Source organism: Vicugna pacos, chromosome 1 (genome assembly GCF_048564905.1).
Source record: "Vicugna pacos chromosome 1, VicPac4, whole genome shotgun sequence".
Lineage (NCBI taxonomy): Eukaryota > Metazoa > Chordata > Mammalia > Artiodactyla > Camelidae > Vicugna > Vicugna pacos.
Genome location: NC_132987.1, coordinates 66,526,017 through 66,543,484, shown reverse-complemented (window position 1 = coordinate 66,543,484; position 17,468 = coordinate 66,526,017). Strand labels below are relative to the sequence as shown.

General features: G+C 45.8%; 1 protein-coding gene across 9 annotated transcripts in view; it reads right to left on the bottom strand.

Annotated features, from left to right (window-relative positions):
- Window positions 1-17,468, bottom strand: part of ILDR1 (immunoglobulin like domain containing receptor 1) — a 38,610-nt gene that overhangs the window by 16,187 nt on the left and 4,955 nt on the right. For 4 of the 9 annotated variants that reach the window (XM_072964101.1, XM_072964114.1, XM_072964100.1 and 1 more), the window contains exons 2-5: window positions 10,353-10,523; window positions 8,844-8,993; window positions 5,412-5,531; window positions 4,973-5,185 (exon numbers count right to left, since the gene is read on the bottom strand). In XM_072964101.1, coding sequence (XP_072820202.1) covers window positions 4,973-5,185; window positions 5,412-5,531; window positions 8,844-8,993; window positions 10,353-10,523 — 654 coding nt within the window. The remainder of the gene's footprint in view (window positions 1-4,972; window positions 5,186-5,411; window positions 5,532-8,843; window positions 8,994-10,352; window positions 10,524-17,468) is intronic. The other 5 variants (XM_006215743.4, XM_015249109.3, XM_072964107.1 and 2 more) reach the window with 2 other exon arrangements.

Below are 17,468 nucleotides of genomic sequence, written 5' to 3'. Positions count from 1 at the left end.
CCCAGCCTGGCACTCTCACTCCTCCTGGGTTCCTCAAGCCCTGTGGCCATCCCTAAAGTAGCAAGGCTCTGCCAGAGGCTGCCTCCTGCCACTGTAGGAGGGGGCAGAAGACAGGCACTCTGGACCCAGCTGCATAGGGTAGGGGATTTGCTGAGGCCAGCAGGTAGAGGGCCATCTGGAAGGCTACCCAGTGGCTCCAGTATGAGACCAACTTCCAGCACAACAGGAAGTGGTTGCAGCCAAGCCCCCAGAAATGTCTGGAGCTCCAGCCCTGATGGTGAGTCACAGCCCAGCCCAGAGGAAATCAGATGCAAACTTAGAGCAGCTCACTCAGCTGCCACACCCTCATGCCAACGGACAGTACTCCAGGCCCTCTGCAGACAAGTCCACTCGCCCGGCTCTTTCCTCTCCCTCTTGCTAACAGATGCCTCCCCCAGCTCTCTACACATGCTGCCTTCAGCACACATAAGGCCCTGCTTAGCATGTGCCAGTCACTTCACAGGAGCTAACTAATCCTCAGAGAAATCTCTTAATATGAGAATCAGATGAGGAAGTTAGGCTTAGAGAGGCTACCTTCCCGACCCAACGTCCTACAACTGGTGACTGGCAGAGGCAGCGTGTGACCCTGTGTCTGTCTGACGCCCAAGCCTGTAGTCTTTCTGCCAAACCACAGAGTCCCCAGACTCCTTTATTTATGTGATAAAGCGAAAAACCAAAACCCAAAAAACCTTCCCCAGTGGTACCTCCTCACTTCATTTCTTTCCCTCAGCACCACATCTTTCAAAACCCACTCCAGACTAACCTCTGCTGCCAAGACCTGCCAAGATCTGGTTCCACTGGGACAACCCTACCCACCCCCAACCCCTCTAACTGAATCCTGGTTTCCTCTAGATGGTACCATTCCCGCTTTTGGCCACTTCCTACTCCAACTGCCCCAATTCAATACGAGAGAAAGGGAAAGTTGGGCTTACTCCTTGCTCCCCAAATAACTTTTAAATTAATGGGACCCCCTGCACAGATGACTCCCTAGAGACCCTTCCAGATCCATTATGAGCTCTCTTGTCAAATTTTTATGCACTTCCAAGATTAACCCACCTGCTCCCTTCTTAGCTGCCACAAAACTTTCCCAGGGCCCCTCCCTTCCCTGATGGACTAGAACTGATGAGATGGGAATAGAAAAATAAAGCATCTGAGCTTCTCTCTTGCCCTCTTGTCCCTGTAAACAGCTCTGTGGGAAGTCTAGACCATCAGGGGTTTCTGTTGTTCACCTAATGGGGACTCAGACAGGCAATAAAATAAGAAACATGGAGAAATGAACAAAGCATCAAAAGATTCCTAATAAGTTACCTCTGAACCACCGTGAGGTAGTCTGCCTTGGTCACCTTTAACGAGCTACTTAAATATACAGACTCCTGGATCCCACTCCCAGACTGGCCTTCAATCTAATACCACATGTGAAAATCCATGTTTTCAACAAGCACCCTGACTTCTATGCAGGGAGTAAAACTGGAATTGACTGTTGTGGATTCGCAACAACGTTCTGAGAATTACAGTCATCAGGGATGAGTTTCCTTACACACAGGCTTTGAGGGTCACATGGACTTCAAATTATCTGGGTAATTTTGAGTGAATTTCCAGAGTGTCTGAGCCCAGTCTCCTCATCTAGGAGCTGGGGATAATAACACCTATTTCAGAAGGTGGCTGAAGTTAAATGCGGTAATACACATGAAATGCCTCATACAGGACAGTCAATAGGTGGTGGCTCTCACTGTTTTAATAAATTATTAAAATAATTGCTTCACCTTAGATCCCACAGCAGACAAAACATACACATTTGGAGACTAAACCACCAAAAGCATATTTATCCTCATTTCTGAGGAAAATTTGGGGGATGTTCTTCAAGATGTGCCCTTCGTGAAATAACACTCAACACCTCCCTTCCTCCAGAGACCCGCGCCTCTCCTCCCCTGCAGCCAGCATCATCTGTGGGCACCAACTTCCTACCATTCCTTACCACCCCCTCTCCTCTCCTACAGAGTGTCCTTGCCCTCTCTGACCCATGGTCACAGTTCTTTTGATTTTTTACATATAATAGTAGTCCCTGCTGACTTTACTGTCGGTCCTTTCAGTGACATCCTTAGGAGCATCCTAGAATCTCATGTCCCTTGAACTCTTGCCATTTCAGCTTTAGAGAACCACCAGCTAATGCTTCCTGGAACGACACTGGCTGCACAGGCAGGCAGCCACCCTCGTTCTCCCAATGTGCCTTTCCTTGACTGATCTGGTGACCAGTGTAGACATTCCCCACTTCTCATGTCTTCCCCTCCCTATGAACTGATGGCATATCTTTGTTGGGGAAGACGAACCAGCCCTGGACATGGAGTCAAGAGCTCTAGGTCTAGTCCAGGGCTCACTAACAAGCTGTGCACTGCGGAAAAACCTCTGGAGGTCTCACTTCCCTCAGGTGAGGAGTTGGGGAGGTGGGTGGTGTAGGTCAGACATTCTCCCTGTGGCCTGAGGCCCACTGCAGGGTGTGCCCAGAGGTTCTGTTGGGCGGAGAGCCAGCAACTGACCTAGGGATGGAAGTTGTCTCTCCAGTTCTCACAAAAAAGATAAGGTTCAGTGTCAATAACTTTCATCTTGGAGTTCTACTGCAGGTTGTCTACTAGTATTAAGCGAATTATCAAGGCTACTAAAATTTGGTGTCATATTCATTCTTCTCTCCTCTGGTCCTCTATTAACTCTCACTGGAAAGTGGGAGAAGGCTGGGAGGTGGGCTGTGATCATGAAAGTTCAAGAACCACTGACATCCTCGAAGCTGCCCTTTGCACCTAGAATTTTGATTTGCTGAAACAGAGACAGGCCAGTGTGAGCTCACTCCCACAGTCTCTTTCCTCATACTTAAATCATCTTCCACATTTTAACAACTTCCTCTCTTTCCTTGGCAGAGGTCAGGCTTCCTTTTCCTTTCTTTTTAAAGGCAGTCCTTTCACTGCAAGCCTGATGTCACTCCCACTGGCTCCATCTCTCCTCAGTCATCACCTCACTCATAATGCTTCACTTCTCTCTCCTATTGGCCTTGGTTCTTTGTCCACAAATATGCTTAGGGTTACCTTATTCCAAAAAAAAAAAAAAATCAACAATCATATACACTCACCTTCTTCCCCATCCAAGCACTTTCCTTTACAACTTCTGCCCGCTCTGTGTAATCTCCTCTTGTCACCCAATTTCTCAGGACAGTCTCCTCAAGTGACTCACTTTGAAAGTGATCTCATCTGCTCAAGTTCAGGGATCTTTATTTGTGGCCTACTTACCAGTTCTTCATCTTACCAGTTCTCCTAAAAGAACTCTAACCACTTAGGAGAAACCACTTTCTCCCAGAACCTGTTTTTCAGCTTTACTGACAGTGGATACGTTTATTGTTTGTGCTGACTTTATCCCTAATGCTGCCTATTCTGAGGGCTCCGCTGACCTAGGGGTTCTCAGAAGGTATCTTGGGAGGGTTTTTCTCATCTCAGTCTGCATATTACTACTCCAGTGACAGTGGCTTCCCCCGGCTGCTCTCCCAGAGGCCCCGGAAAAGTAGAGAGCTCCCTGGCCTGATGCTGAGTTCTCTGCTGTTTTCTGTCTCTTTAAGGAGTTCACTGCTATCTCAGCCAGTCCCACAGTGACCTACCCACAGAGGTTGTGGCAGCCTCTCTGGTGGGAAATTCAGGCACTTGTAAGTCACATGAATGCAACACCGCACTGCTTCTGCTACTTACCAGCTGTGTGATTCCTCTGACCTTCAGTCTCCTCATTGTTAAGTAATGATGATACCTGCCTTCTAGGGTTGTGAGGATTCAAAAGGGAAATATATGCAAAGGGCCCACACACAGCGGACATCCAATAAAAGTTAGTTCTCTTTTCCTGTAACACAGCAACCTCAGAACATAGGCCTGAAACCAGACTCAGACCACTGACCCACCTGACATTGTAGATTAGATTTTGTTTCTATCTTAAGAGCCAATTTCTTATTTTTTGTTTTAAAAAATTTCCTTTCAAATGGACCAAAATAATAAGAGTGCTTATATCTGGGTGCTCAGATTTAGTCTTTACATTTTCCTGAATTTCTCAAATGTTACACAATGTAACACTTTACTTACATCATCAGGAAAGGGAAATATTATTTAAACACACAAAAAATCATTTTAAACACACAAAAAATCCTTCCATTTAAAGCTATTGACTCTGCTCCATCTATTTAGTAAGAAAAGATCTTTGTAGAGTAATTTTTATTCTTTTGCCCTCACCATGCATTCTGCAGCCACATTTTTTAGGACATGTCATAATTCTGTTTTATAAGGTCAAATTTCAGCTCAAAGACAGATCATGTTAGAGCAAGATCTTCTGCCCCCTCTTTCCTTTGTCTAAAACAGAGGTTCTCAAAGGGTTCCCCCAGACCAGCAGCATTGCATCACCTGAGAAGTACAAATTCTCAGCCCCTTCCCCCAAGACTGGTGAAATCAGAATCTCTGGACATGCTTAAGTTTGAGAACCCCCACTCCAACACCTCTCTTTGCCCATCTGTTCTTTTCCAGTCATCTCTAAGGAGTGGACTTATCTTTCACTGCTACATGCAAACCACTCCCTCCAGCCACCTCATGTCCAAGCAAGGTCAGTGCTGGTAGCAAATACCGGAGCACAGGTGTATCAGGGCTGCTGAGGAAAGGCCAGAGGTGTGCAGAGCCATCTGAAGAAGGCCTCAGGCAGGCTAGGATGTGAAAGGACAGAAGTCCTCCCCTTGGCTCTACAGCTTCCATGAGCATCATTTTGTGGTCTGAGGCCAAAGACCTCTAGGCCTGTGATGGGAGAAGGGCATGGAGGAGAACCTGGAAGAACCCGAGGTTCTGAGCTGGGCATGTGAAACTGATCCGTTTGGGGCGCAGGCTCCTGCACCACCCCATCCCTCGGCCCGTTCGTCCCCTCTCACCTTCCTCGGGGCAGCAGCAGCGGGTGGGACAGCAGGGGCAGCGGATGTAGCAGCAGCAATATTGAGGGCAGCACTGGCACCAGCACACCCCAATCAGCAGCAGCAGGAGGAGGGCTCCCAGGATGATGAAGATCACCGTCAGCCAGTCTGCAGCGGAGAAGCCGAGCAGGGGTTGAACTACATGTGCAGGGGCATGCTTCAGCCTGGAGCATTCTGGAGGTCTAACACAGAAGCTCTTGAGCTACAGGTTAAGGCTGGGCAATATACAGGCCAAAAAAAAAAAAAAGAGTTTAGCTTTGGTAAGAGAACTCCAGAGTTTGGCAGTTGACAACAATAGCCTAGGTTTTCTTGTTTCTGTTTCTGTTTTGTTTGTTTTTTTTTTCTGTACATAGAAGTGTCATAGTGGGGTGGCAAAAGAAAAAGCTCCAGAAGAACTTACGCAGGACAATGAGCTTCACTTCCTTATCTGGGTCTCCTGACGTGTCCCCTGGAGCCTCAATGGTGCAATAATATACTCCATGGTCCCACCACATCACTTCATTAATCACAAGATCTGCTCCTGCAAGGAGGAAGGGGAGAGACCCAGTGGTTAAAAGAGAGGGCACATCGTTTCTGACCTATGGTAGCTTCCAGACCCCAGCGTTATACTTCCACATCCTAAGAGGGCCTCTTGTAGTTCAGAGAAAGGCCTCAATTCCTTCTTTTGAGACCCTCTTCTTTCTCCAAATGATATAATGGTGATAGAATTGACCATTCACTGAGCCCTATTAGGTACCTTGAAAAGATTCGAGATGTGGCACCTCACTACTTCCCACCATGACTCCCTAAGTGTGATGCAGAGATTTCCAGCTGTCTCCCAGTGTCTACTCTTCCTTTCTCTCATGGTCACAGAATTCTGGTCATGTACCTGGCCGTCCAGAATAAAGTCAGTATTTCCCTTCCTCTCTTACAGACGGACATGGACATGTGACTCAGTTCTGGCAGACAGAATGTAAGCAGATGTGTCACAGGTTGGTTCTCAGAAACTTTCTTAAAAACAGTGTGGGAACTCCTTTGCCCTTTGCTTCTTTACCTCTTCTTCCACTCTGTTATCTGGGAGGCAGATGTGCTGGCTGCCATCTTGGACCATGAGGAAGATGACCTTCTTTCTTGGTGAGCTGGAAGGAGCGTGGGTCCCTGAGAACTTAATGAAACAGGGCCACCACACTAGTTCCAGTCTGTCTACCTCCAAATTTATACATGAGGAGTAATAAGGTTCTTTATTGTTTAAGCCACTAATATTTTAGGCTTTTGCTTACTCACAATCAAATTTAATCCTGATCCAGTGGGTAGGACTATTAGCTGCATTTCAGATGAGGAAACCAAGACAAGAGGAAGCTAGAACAGAGAGAGGTAGGCAGCAGAGGTAGGTTCAAACTCATGTCTATGCCTCAAACCTGGTGCCCTTAACCACTAAGCTCTACTGTCCTCCCCAAGCTGAGTGGAAAACTCCACAGCCTGGATTCCTCACCAGTTGTGAACACATACTTCTGAATCTTGAAGGGACAGATTATAAGATGAACTTGAGTCAGGGTGAAATGCCAATATTTTATGAGTAAATGTTACTCAGGAAAAGAATTTCAGTTCTTGTGAGCACCAAGTGCTGTGCTACCCCATTAAGATAGAGGAATGTTATGTTCACGCTTAGTAAATGCAATAAATGCTCACTAAAGAACTTTTGTGGGTTCAGCACTATGTCAGACTCTTGTGGAAGATCAAGTAAGACCCGTCTTTGTCCTGAAAGGGCTTAAAGTCCAGTCAGAGGCATCAGGGTAGCCCCACGTCCCTGCTACTTTGACCACAGTAAGGACCAGGGAACACCTTTAAATTCTTAAAGACCGTAGCATTGTAGAATTGCTCCTGCTTAGTTGGCAGTCGTAGCTGCAATTCTTTACTATCTGTTTGTCAAGAAATATTTATTGAGGAAATGAAACAAACACACGAGGTCATGCACCACTGGAGCTAACTTCGACTTCTGTTTCTTCTCTTTCTACGTCAATCCCTATGATTTTTTCCAAACCCACTGCCCTTCCCAGAAACAAGCTTACCCCAGACTTGGAAGAATGGTGAAAGTGCTTTTGGAGGAATTTCCCCCTAAGGTTAATGTGTATTATAAATCCGACCCAATTTTTATTAGAGACAAAAAAATTACTTTAGGGATATCAGATATGTTAATAGTTTAAATGATCCAAGAACTGATTTGACAGGGTCATCTCAAATGATGCAAGCAAGGGCATAAAAATATCAGAAAACAAGGGCTCTAAGAAGTTACAGTGAGCCTGGAGGTAGGAATTAAAACTGAGGGGAATACCACTTTCCCATGGGAGTGAAAAGGCGGCAGAGTTTGACCCAAAGGCGGTTAGGAGTGGAGGTAGTAAGCAGTGCTATTCAAAATTAGAAGACAGAAAATCAGGACTGTCACGTGTGGGGACTTTAATCCTTCAAAAACTGTAAGGGAGACTTGCTAATTAAAGAGACTTTAAACTTTGGGGTCAATCAGAGCTAATTCTGCAGGCTCTGGAGAAAATAGAGCCACCCTGAATCTCTGAGGATACACCTAGAGATTGGAAAAGGATAGATGTTCCCTAAGGCCGAGAGTTCAAGGACAGGCTTGGGAAAATCAGAGGTTGAATGTAAAAGGATCAGACTTAACAGCCAAAGTATTATACACAAAGTTGGAAGTAATTTGTAAGGTGGGATGATCTACCTCTGAACAATCATAGAATATGCATTGATTTCCTCACATTGTTGCTACTGGTTCCCTGGATGGCCTACTGGGTGTTCCCCACCCCGCTTTTTTCAGTTTTTTATTTAACCAGCACATAAAGCTCACTGAAATAGGCTCTGAATTTTGTGCCAGTAACCCACCGCAGCAGTCCTGGGTTACAAGGCAGGAATGTGGGGCCCTAACCCATCCATCCCAGGGGTGCTGAGTGATCACAACTTAAGTTCCCTGCCCACTTACTGCTCACTGAGTGCTTTACACACATCATCTCAATCCTGACAACTCTCCACGAGATAGGTACTAGGGCAAGTCCCGTCTTACAGAAATTGAGGCTGAAAACATGGAAGGGGCTTGCCCAAGTTCACACCCCCTGTCGGTGCAGAGCGGGGACCTACACCTGAGTCTAGCTCCAGACCGGGGCTGACCACCGCTCCCTGTGCTCCCACAGAGAGTCGGCACGCTTCAGGCATGGCTCGCAGATATCACGTTTGATATTCACTTCAGTGTGGGAGACAGAGACCTTTATGCCCATCTTTCAGATGTAGAAGCAGTGGCCAGAGAAGACAACTGGTCTGCCGCTGGTCACTAAGCAAGGGAGTGGGAGCATGGGGATCCTGACCCCCATCTTTTGAGTCTAAGCCCAATGCTCTTTCTTCTACCAATGAAGAGTGATGGTCTCAAGGTGGCCATCTACTTGGAAGCTCCTGTTTCCTTAGATTTGGGCAACAGGAGTAGCCAGAGGGGAACTCGGGGATCTGGGGTTCTGTCAGGGCCTCAGAACAATTTGTGGAAGGAATCAAGGGAACCTGAGCCACACCTTAGCCCTGAGTATCAGGGAAGTAAAGGAAACCATCCACTTCCAGATCTTTAGCCAAAGCTGTAGGACACCCTCTTGTCCAGAGACCAACTTCCAGGGCAGTGACTTCAGACAGTGTAGCGCATTCTGTGCATCTGGCACTTTCCTCAAACAATGAAAGTGACCAAGCAGACCATCAGGCAGCAGGGAGAAAAAAAAAAGGGAAATCCCCACAATGACTCAGCCTCCTGGGCCCGGTGTCTGCACATCTCTCCACTCCCCCAGTTCCCTGCTGCCTCCTCCACACTCACGGTTCTGGATGGTGATCTTGCGCTGCCGGTAATCCACCCCCAGCACAGGCTCATTCTGCCCCCGCCTCTGGGCCACGATGCGAACCTCCCGCTGGCTGTCATTGCAGTCGTTGGATGGGTCCTGGCCCAGGGATAAAGCCGCCTGGTATGCTGAGGAAAGAGGACCCACCTGAGTCACACAGCAGTGGGGAATTCCCATGAAGAAAGGTGTCCTTACTGGTCCCTGGAGCAGTGACGCTTCTCAATCTTTCCTGAGCCTATGCATTCCCTGGAAATCTTGTTAAAGGTGAAGATTCTGATTCTGTAGGTCTGGAGTGGAGATCTGAGATTCTGCATCTCTAATGAGCTCCCAGATGATACCAATGACCCACACTTTGAGCAGCAAGACTCCAAACCCCTCTGATAGGCCCTCATTTCCAAATCCTGACTGTATCCCCATCTCCCACCTCAATTTCCCTTGCCTCATTGTCAAAGTAATCCCAGAATCTGCTCCCATACTGTTCATCCATGTGCCCTTACAATAAAAGTTTTGAGAGCTATCAAATCTGCTGGTGACAAATGCCTATCACCCTAGTCCCTCCTACCTTCCCACTTAACCCAGGCATTTTAAGAGTAATCCCCCAACAAGCAATTCCTCAATTTAGAGGCATGTCCCATCTGGGGACGTTAGGCTCAGTGGGTGGCTCAGAGAGTCAGGTTTTGGAGTTCACATTGTAAGATATTAGTTGGGGCTGAAAAAGGTAAAGCTGATGCCTCCCCCCCCCCCTTTTCCTCATGTCAGGAAGCTCAGACAGGCTGTCTACTTCTGTTTGCAAAATGTCTAAAGGTTCATTGTTCCAGGCTGGTGGTGGGGATCTGGGTTCTTTTGATCCTTGAAAGAGGCAGAGGTGGGCGGCTAGGAAAAGGCTTTGGGTTCAGCAGAACTGACGGGAGTGCGACAGTTGTTACTGGGAGGTAGGACCTGGCTGCACGGCACTTAGAGATGTCCAACAAGGAACGGGCTGCCTGTGGCCAGAGGGCACTCCATCGCCGAAAGTGTTTAGTCGGCGGAGGAATGACCACCCATCAGGAAGGCTGGCTATAGAAGGGAATGTGGCAGGGGCAGGAGGCTCACAAGTGACCACTGATGGATCCTGGGGAGTGCAGGAGTCTTCTTGTCTGCATTCTTAGGTGGTGAGCGGCATGGGAGGCAGGGCTACATCCTCAGCACACTGGTGGGCAACCAGAACTCACTCTGCTTTTACTTAATGTCTAAGCTGACCTAAATCTAAATCATTTTAGAACATTTTAAAATTTATGGGTCATAAATTTTAAAGTAAATAGTGTGTGACCCTGAACAAGTTACTTCATCAACCTGGCCTGTTTGTTTATCTATAAAATGAGGGGTTTGCATTAAGTGATCTTTCTGGCTTCTTCTTACTGTAAGAATTTGTGATCCTAAATAATTCCTACACCCTAAGGGCAGTACTTCACAGAGGAGCCCTGGGAGAGTGGGCTGGGGGTACTCACATGCAGAGTAGTAATCAAAGATGGGGTCCTTGCAGAAGGACTTGAAGCGCCATGTCACCACCACATCCTGGAGCTGGGCAGAGGTGGTGTAGTCACACTTGAGGACGACGGAGGCAAACAGGGTGACATAGCGCTCTGTGTGCTGGACCGTCACCAGCAAGGACACACACCCTGCAGCCAAGAGCAGAAGAAAATGCTGAAGGCAGACCAAGTCTCTACAGGGTGACCTACTTCTATACACGGGGCAATAAAAGCAGTGCACACAAGCAAACACACTGCCTGACTGGTTGGGAGCAGCTCACAGGCAGTCTGAGTTCTTCCTGAACCTGGGCAGGATGAGGGGTGGAGACTGCACAGACTCCTCGGGGAGAAGGCAGAGGAAACGGGAAAGGAACATGACTCCCAAGTTGCACATGGTCCACAGGGAGCGTTACCACATCCAACAGTGATCAAGAAATGATATTAGAAGAAGGCCATATATGTATTGGAATGACTTTGTTAATGTTTGTGCTTTTTCATGTCACTCTTCAAATGTTTTCCCATTTTCCTAAGGGTAAAGTTCAACTTTTGTACCCTGGCCAGTCAGGTTTGCCCTCAGCCTTTCTCTGCGGCCTCATCCCCCTCACGCACCACCCCACACTCAGGGTTTCAGCCACCCTGAACTTGCCTCAGTCCTTCCCATGCTAGGATTGCTGTCTTCCCCAGGTTTCCCCACATGGGGACCTCTCAGCCGGAGCACTATTCCATGTCACCAGCCACCACTCCACTCCCTTCACCAGGCCAAGTACTATTTACTCCTTAGGTCTTCAGCTGCACCCTCACCTCCTCAAGAAGCCTTCCCTGACTGATAATCTGGGAAAGGGGCCTCCCTCTGTTTTCCCAAAGTGCCTCATCTGATGCCCAGGCAGTGCTTTTCACAATTCTCGGGAATGGCCTGTCTCCTGTAGGCTCTGAGAAGGCTGGCTGGGTTTGTCTCTGACTCACTGTTCAAACACAAGAACCTCATACTGTGCCTGTCACCTCCTTGTCACCCAACAAATATCTTTGAATGATGGAATGAATAACCAAGAATACACTAACCAGTGCAAACTGGCAGTACAGCTGGTTAACATAAGCATAAAGCAAAGAAAACAAAAATGATCAGACTGTGACAAGTTTTATCAAAAAAAGACTTGAAGGAATTAAAATTTTTTCTTTTCACTTTTTAAAAACTTCCCACCCTTCCCCACCAAATCTACAGACATACTTAAAGCTCCAGCTCTGTGCTGACAAGGAACCAGGTGGCACAGAAGTGTCAGGTGTGACTCTGGCTTGGTCAGAGGTCCACATGTAACCAGCATCTGTGAACATTCCTATGTCAATACCAATTCTAGGCTGTTATGGGGGTCTTCTCATAGGAGGTTTAGTGTAGAAGAGTAGTACTCAAACTTGAGCGTGCACCGCCAGGAGGACTCGTGCCAGCCCAGATCACTGTCAGCAGGGATTTCAAAAGCAGTAGGACTTGGGTGGGATCTAAGAACTTACGTTTCTAACAAATTCCCAGGAGATGCTGACACTACTGCTCTGAGTGGTGTACTTTGAGAACCACTGGTGTAGACTAGCTAAAATAAACCCAGGCTTTGGGTTCAAATTTGAACCCACGACTGGGTTCAAATCAAACTTTACATTGGACATTGGACAAATTATTTATTCTAAGCTTGTGTTTCCCTCAGCTACAAATGAAGATTATAATAGTACTAACCTCATCAGATCCTGGCAACAATGCAATGAGAAGTCTACCTCCATGGTGCTGGTGCTGGCATGTATGCTGCCGCATTAGTGTCAGTGCATGTCTCCTTCCTTTTTTCCCTTACTATGAGGGCCAAGGAGAAGGGGGTTCAAGCTGGGATTCTCTCCAATAGATTCTCAGGTGGAGCTGCCTCCATTTTGACCGAGTTAATTCCACAAAAAAAAACCAGATAGAGTCACGCCTTACAGAGCAGCTGTGTGAGCCCGGCTCAGTGGTCAGAGCCACACGGTTCTGGGTCCTGCCTCGCCTCTTGGACACAGCCCTCAAAAGTCAGTCCACTGTGGTTTGTGATGGTTTGTGAAAGTGGGTCCCAGCACCCACTTTTCTCATGGCCACAGAGAGAAAGCAGGGTGCTGCTCAGGGCAGGCTCTGGAGCCCAGGAATGACCTGAGCCATTTCCAGGGCTGGGCTGTAAAGAGGGTGTGCCAGGGACAGCCGTGCTAGTAGGCGGGTCTGCAGAAGTGTGGAGGAGACCTGTGGGTGGAGAAGATGTCACAGAGGGAAGAGATTTTAAACTAGGCCCTACAACCCAGGTAGGATTAAGATTCCACGCGAAAACTAGGGAGAGGGCAGAGAAATTCATTGCTTTAGGATGGAAGAAAAGAGTGAGCCAAGGTCCTTATGAGGAAGGTGCAGTTCCTTGGGGAATCTGGAGGGAACCAACCTCGCTGGTGCCTCTGACTTTATGGGAGACAGGGGATAAAGTGAGCTGGTGGTGGCGAGTGGGGAGATGGGGTGGAGCGTAAATTGCACTTCAGCGTCTATTTCTAGTTAATGGATAATCACTAAAGGGGAGGAGGAGGGGAAGAAGAAGGAGGACGAGGAGGAAGCGGAGGAAGAAAGAAGGAAGGAGAAGGTGAAAGTGGTGTTTTTTGGAAGACGGATGACTTCCTTATTTAGCTATGAATAGAAAAAGAACATCATTTTGAAAATAAGCATTGAGGAGTTTGGGGTAAAATAGCTGCTCTCTCTCCCAGCTATAGAACTCCTGGGAATCAGTCCAGTCTGAATGGAAGAGCCAGTGACTGGCATCTCAAGCCTAACGTGGATTATTTCATAATCTGATTTTTTATTTTTGCTTCTCCATCCTCACCACCCTTTGCCCTTTTTCTAGAACTGACCTGAAATAGACATTGGAGCGTTCACCCAACACAGCTTTAATTGAATAGCAGAAACAGCTACAGGTAAGATTTGGCAAAGAATAGGATGGTATTGTCAACACTAGCTTATTTTGTTCAGTAACACGTATGGATTGGAATAGAGAGAAAAACACAGATTTGTGGTCTAAACAAAATCCTAGATTCACAGAGGACTTCCATGTATTTTCTTTGACTCACTAGATATGATCCCTGGGAGGAGAAAATGGTGCCATTGAATACATGGCAAATCTGAGGTTGGAAAAGGTTAAGTGGCTTGTCTATGGTCATTTATTTTCTAAGGGGGTCAAAGTCAGGATTCTGCCCCTGAGTAGGCTCTTGTCACTCTCCCTGTCTATTCTTTAAATAAAAGAAGATGTTTGGGATTCATTAACTTGCAAATAATCACAGCACGGGGCCGGGCCATAGGAGCAATAATTAATATACAATGGGCAGCAGTCACTCTGATACTGTGATTAATAAACTAGATGTCCTTTATAATTGAACAGTAATTCAACACAAATAGCAGTCTATTCAAAAGACTCTTGTCAACATTATTCGTATAGAGGTGGAATATTTGCAGGGATGTAGTGTGGGTTTGTTGGGAGTCAGAGAAGGGAACTTGGTTGGAACCAGAGGTTGCCCAAGCAGGCAAGCTTGACCTTCCAAGTAGAAGTCAAGCACCAGACTCCCAAAAAGCAGGAGGACTTTCCAGATTGGGAGGAAGGGAAAGGAAGTAGTAAGACAGCTCATGTCAAAGGCAGAAACTTCCCATCTTTCTTTTCCTTTAGCTTCTAATTTCTCTGTGCAACTAACCAAACCGGTTACACACACTACTTAGCAGGTAAGGTTTTCAAGAAGAGAATAAGGGCAGCAGAAGGTGGGCTGAAAATATGAATAGATTCAAAAAGAGAAGTGTTCTGTTTATAGATGTCCTGGTTGCATCTTTGCTCTTTTAAATCTCATACTACGTGTTTTCAAATTCTTAAATTTTCTTTTTGTTCTTCAATGCCTTTCATCCTGTGGCATCTCCTTCTCCCAAATTCATCGCCATCTAATTTGCTACTTCTGTCTATCATTTTCTCTCAAAAAGTTTAAATTCTGGAGACTGACTTTCTGAGTTGAGATTCTGCCTCCACTCCCCCACTGGCTAAAAAACCTGACAAGTTATTTCCAAACTACAGTTGTTTCTTTATAGGCAAGACTGGCTTGATAATATACGCCTGATGGGGTAATAGTGAGTATTAAATCAGATAAATATGTCCAGCATTCAGCAAACAGCCTGGCACATAATAGACACTCAATGAACATCAGCAATTATTTGTATCATACTTTGAGAAATTGAGGTCAACAGAGAACAGCATGTAAAAGCATTCTGAAAGAATTAAAATGTTACAAATGTTAAACTATCATTACTGTCTTCTCTTTGCAAAATGAATTAGTGCATTAAAAGCTTTTAAAGCTGTGTCTTACCTGGCAAACCCATTCAGATTGTCCCCTCTTTGAAAGAGGAAGGGAGATCTGTCATTTAAGGGTGGAAAAGTGACTTCAGATGAGGTATCAGAGCTCACGGGAAGGAGGGAAAGGGAAGGGGATTCTCTGTTTCCCGCCATGAGGTACTTTCCAAGACTTCACTGCTGTGCAGGGTGGGGACTACCATTCTGCGTTAAAGTGGAAGGAAAATATACCAACGAAAGAAGAATATATTTACGACTAAGTGCCATGTGTTCCCAAATAGATACCTATCTTCGTACATTTATTTATTCAGCCTGCCTTCCCTGTGTAGTATCAGTGTGGACAAGATGTTTTAGTTTCTAGAACATATTATCCATACAGCGTAGGTATATAGGTACAAAGCTTCTTTTCTTTTTTAAACTAAGAACCATTTTCAGGGGACTGGATGGCATTTCCACTCCTTACCACATGAAGGGCCTTGCTTGGAAGGGAGTGGCAGTCAGGGAGGGAGAGCAAGGTCTTTCCTGACGAGGGGCAGTGGCCTAATGCTGCCTCTGATGGGAGGTGCTGATTCCCGGTTTTCAGGGACCCAGGCACCTCTGCTCCACTAAGCTAGTTAACAAAAAGTACACAGGTTTAATCCTATCAGAGTTTATGTCAGGGCAAGTTATCTCCCCAAGTATATTTACCATCAGTGCTTGTTACATTTCCTTTGATAACAGTGCAAACAGGAGAGGAATCAAGGGGAAAAGGGCCTGGCAATGTGCATATAAGAAGTAAGGGGTAGAGAAAATTAGGAGCAGAGAAAAGGGGACAAAGAGAAGCAGGTGGGGGTGGTGGCGGGGAGGAATTACATCTCAGTGTGACATGTTAAACACAGATCTGACTGTGCTACTCAACAGCACTAGGCTTGGGGTGGGAGAAGCCTATGGTGCCATGGTGAGGAAACTGGTAACTACTGAGCACTTAGATGCTGGTAGGCAGGATACTGGGTGCTTTTTACACAGTATCTCACTAACCTTTGCAAGAAACCCTTGAGATCAGCCTTATTTTTATCTCAATTTCATAGATGAGGAAAATCCTCAGGGAGATTAAGTACCTGGTTTGAAGGCACATGGCTAGTAAATAGCAAAACTAGACTTGCGCTTACACCTTTAAAATTCCAAAGCCCACAGCTTCCAGTGTACCACCTGCCTTCTGGATAAGTTTTCTAATGGTGGAGGTTTAACCCTTTAAGGGATATTCACAAATTTAAGGGACATTCACAAATTTATTTTATACCACTCTGTATAGAAACCTCTTTTTTCCTTTTTAAAATTTGTAAATATAAACTAAATAATAAGAAACTTAAAACAATAGAGAAGAGTATAAAGTAAAAAGTTCTTCCTGGCTCACCATGAATTCCACTGTCTAGAGGCCCACTCTTGATAACTTGGTGTCTATCTTCCACATCTTTTCCTATGCTTTTTTTTTTAATTAATCATATTAAGTACATTGACTTGCAACTTTGTTTTTTTCAAGTTAATAAGATACCACTATATTCTATATCAGTATATATAAATCTAATTTCTTTTTTAGTGGCTGCATGAAGTGACTACATGGATGAACCATAATTTTCTCATTTTCCTAATGATGGGCATTTAGCCTGTTTCTGATTTTTCACTACTACAATGTTGAAATAACTTATTGAAATGAATACTTTTATATTATATGAAGTATCTCTTCACACGCGTGCTTTTATTCCAGGAAGATGTATTTCTCAAAGTGAGATTGCTGGGCCAAAGGCAATAAGGCTTTTCTATTTTAATAGATAATACAGAAAAGAAAGTTATATTCCTGTGAACACTGTGTGACACTCCCATGTTTCACCACAATCTTTCCAACAGGGGAAAATATCAATCTTTAAAGAATTTTGATAAACTACTAGGTGAGAAAAATGGCCCCTTAGGTGATTTGAATTTGATATCCTTTGGTTATGAGCGGTGGAGGACAACAAGACCTGGCTGAGAGGCAGATGCTTGGGGTTTCCCAGTTAGTCGCTCAGGTCAGTGACTCATCTGTGTCCCCACATGCTAATCTCAGAGCATATGCAAATTTAAGTCTCACCAGAGTGACAAATTTCTATGTGCTCTGGACCTTCAGCGGTCACTTATTCACTCATTTATTGAATACCTGCTATGATCCAGGCACTGTTCCAGAGGATGGCGGTGAAGTAGCTAATGAGAGAGACAAGGTCCCTGCACTCTTGGAGAGAAAGTCAACAGTCAACAAGTAAACCCATCAACAAGTACTTCCGGTCATGGCTAAGCTTTAGAGGACTGCTCAGAAACTGCCAGAGCTTTGAAGAGCAAATCCTACTAATGTACAATAAAGGACAAGATAGATACATGGGTCCAAATCCTCCTCACAGCTCTTCTTGGTTGTTTCCAATTCTAAATCAGGCTCTAAGCTTTCTCATCCTATCCAAACCTGGCCCTCTCCCACACTTCCCATTTTGGTGGGTGGGTGGGCCTGAAAACTAGGAGGCGTCCTGGACATCTCTTTCTCCCTCACTCTCCATATACAATCTATTATCAAACTGGATTTATTTATCTCCTAAGTATTTCTGGAATCCTCTCTCTCTCTCCATCATCACCATTGCCCAGGCACAAGCTACCATCACTTCAAGTCTGGAGAGTGCCTCAGCTTAACTTGTACCAGCGCACACTCTGGTTTTGCTCCATGTGGATTCCACCT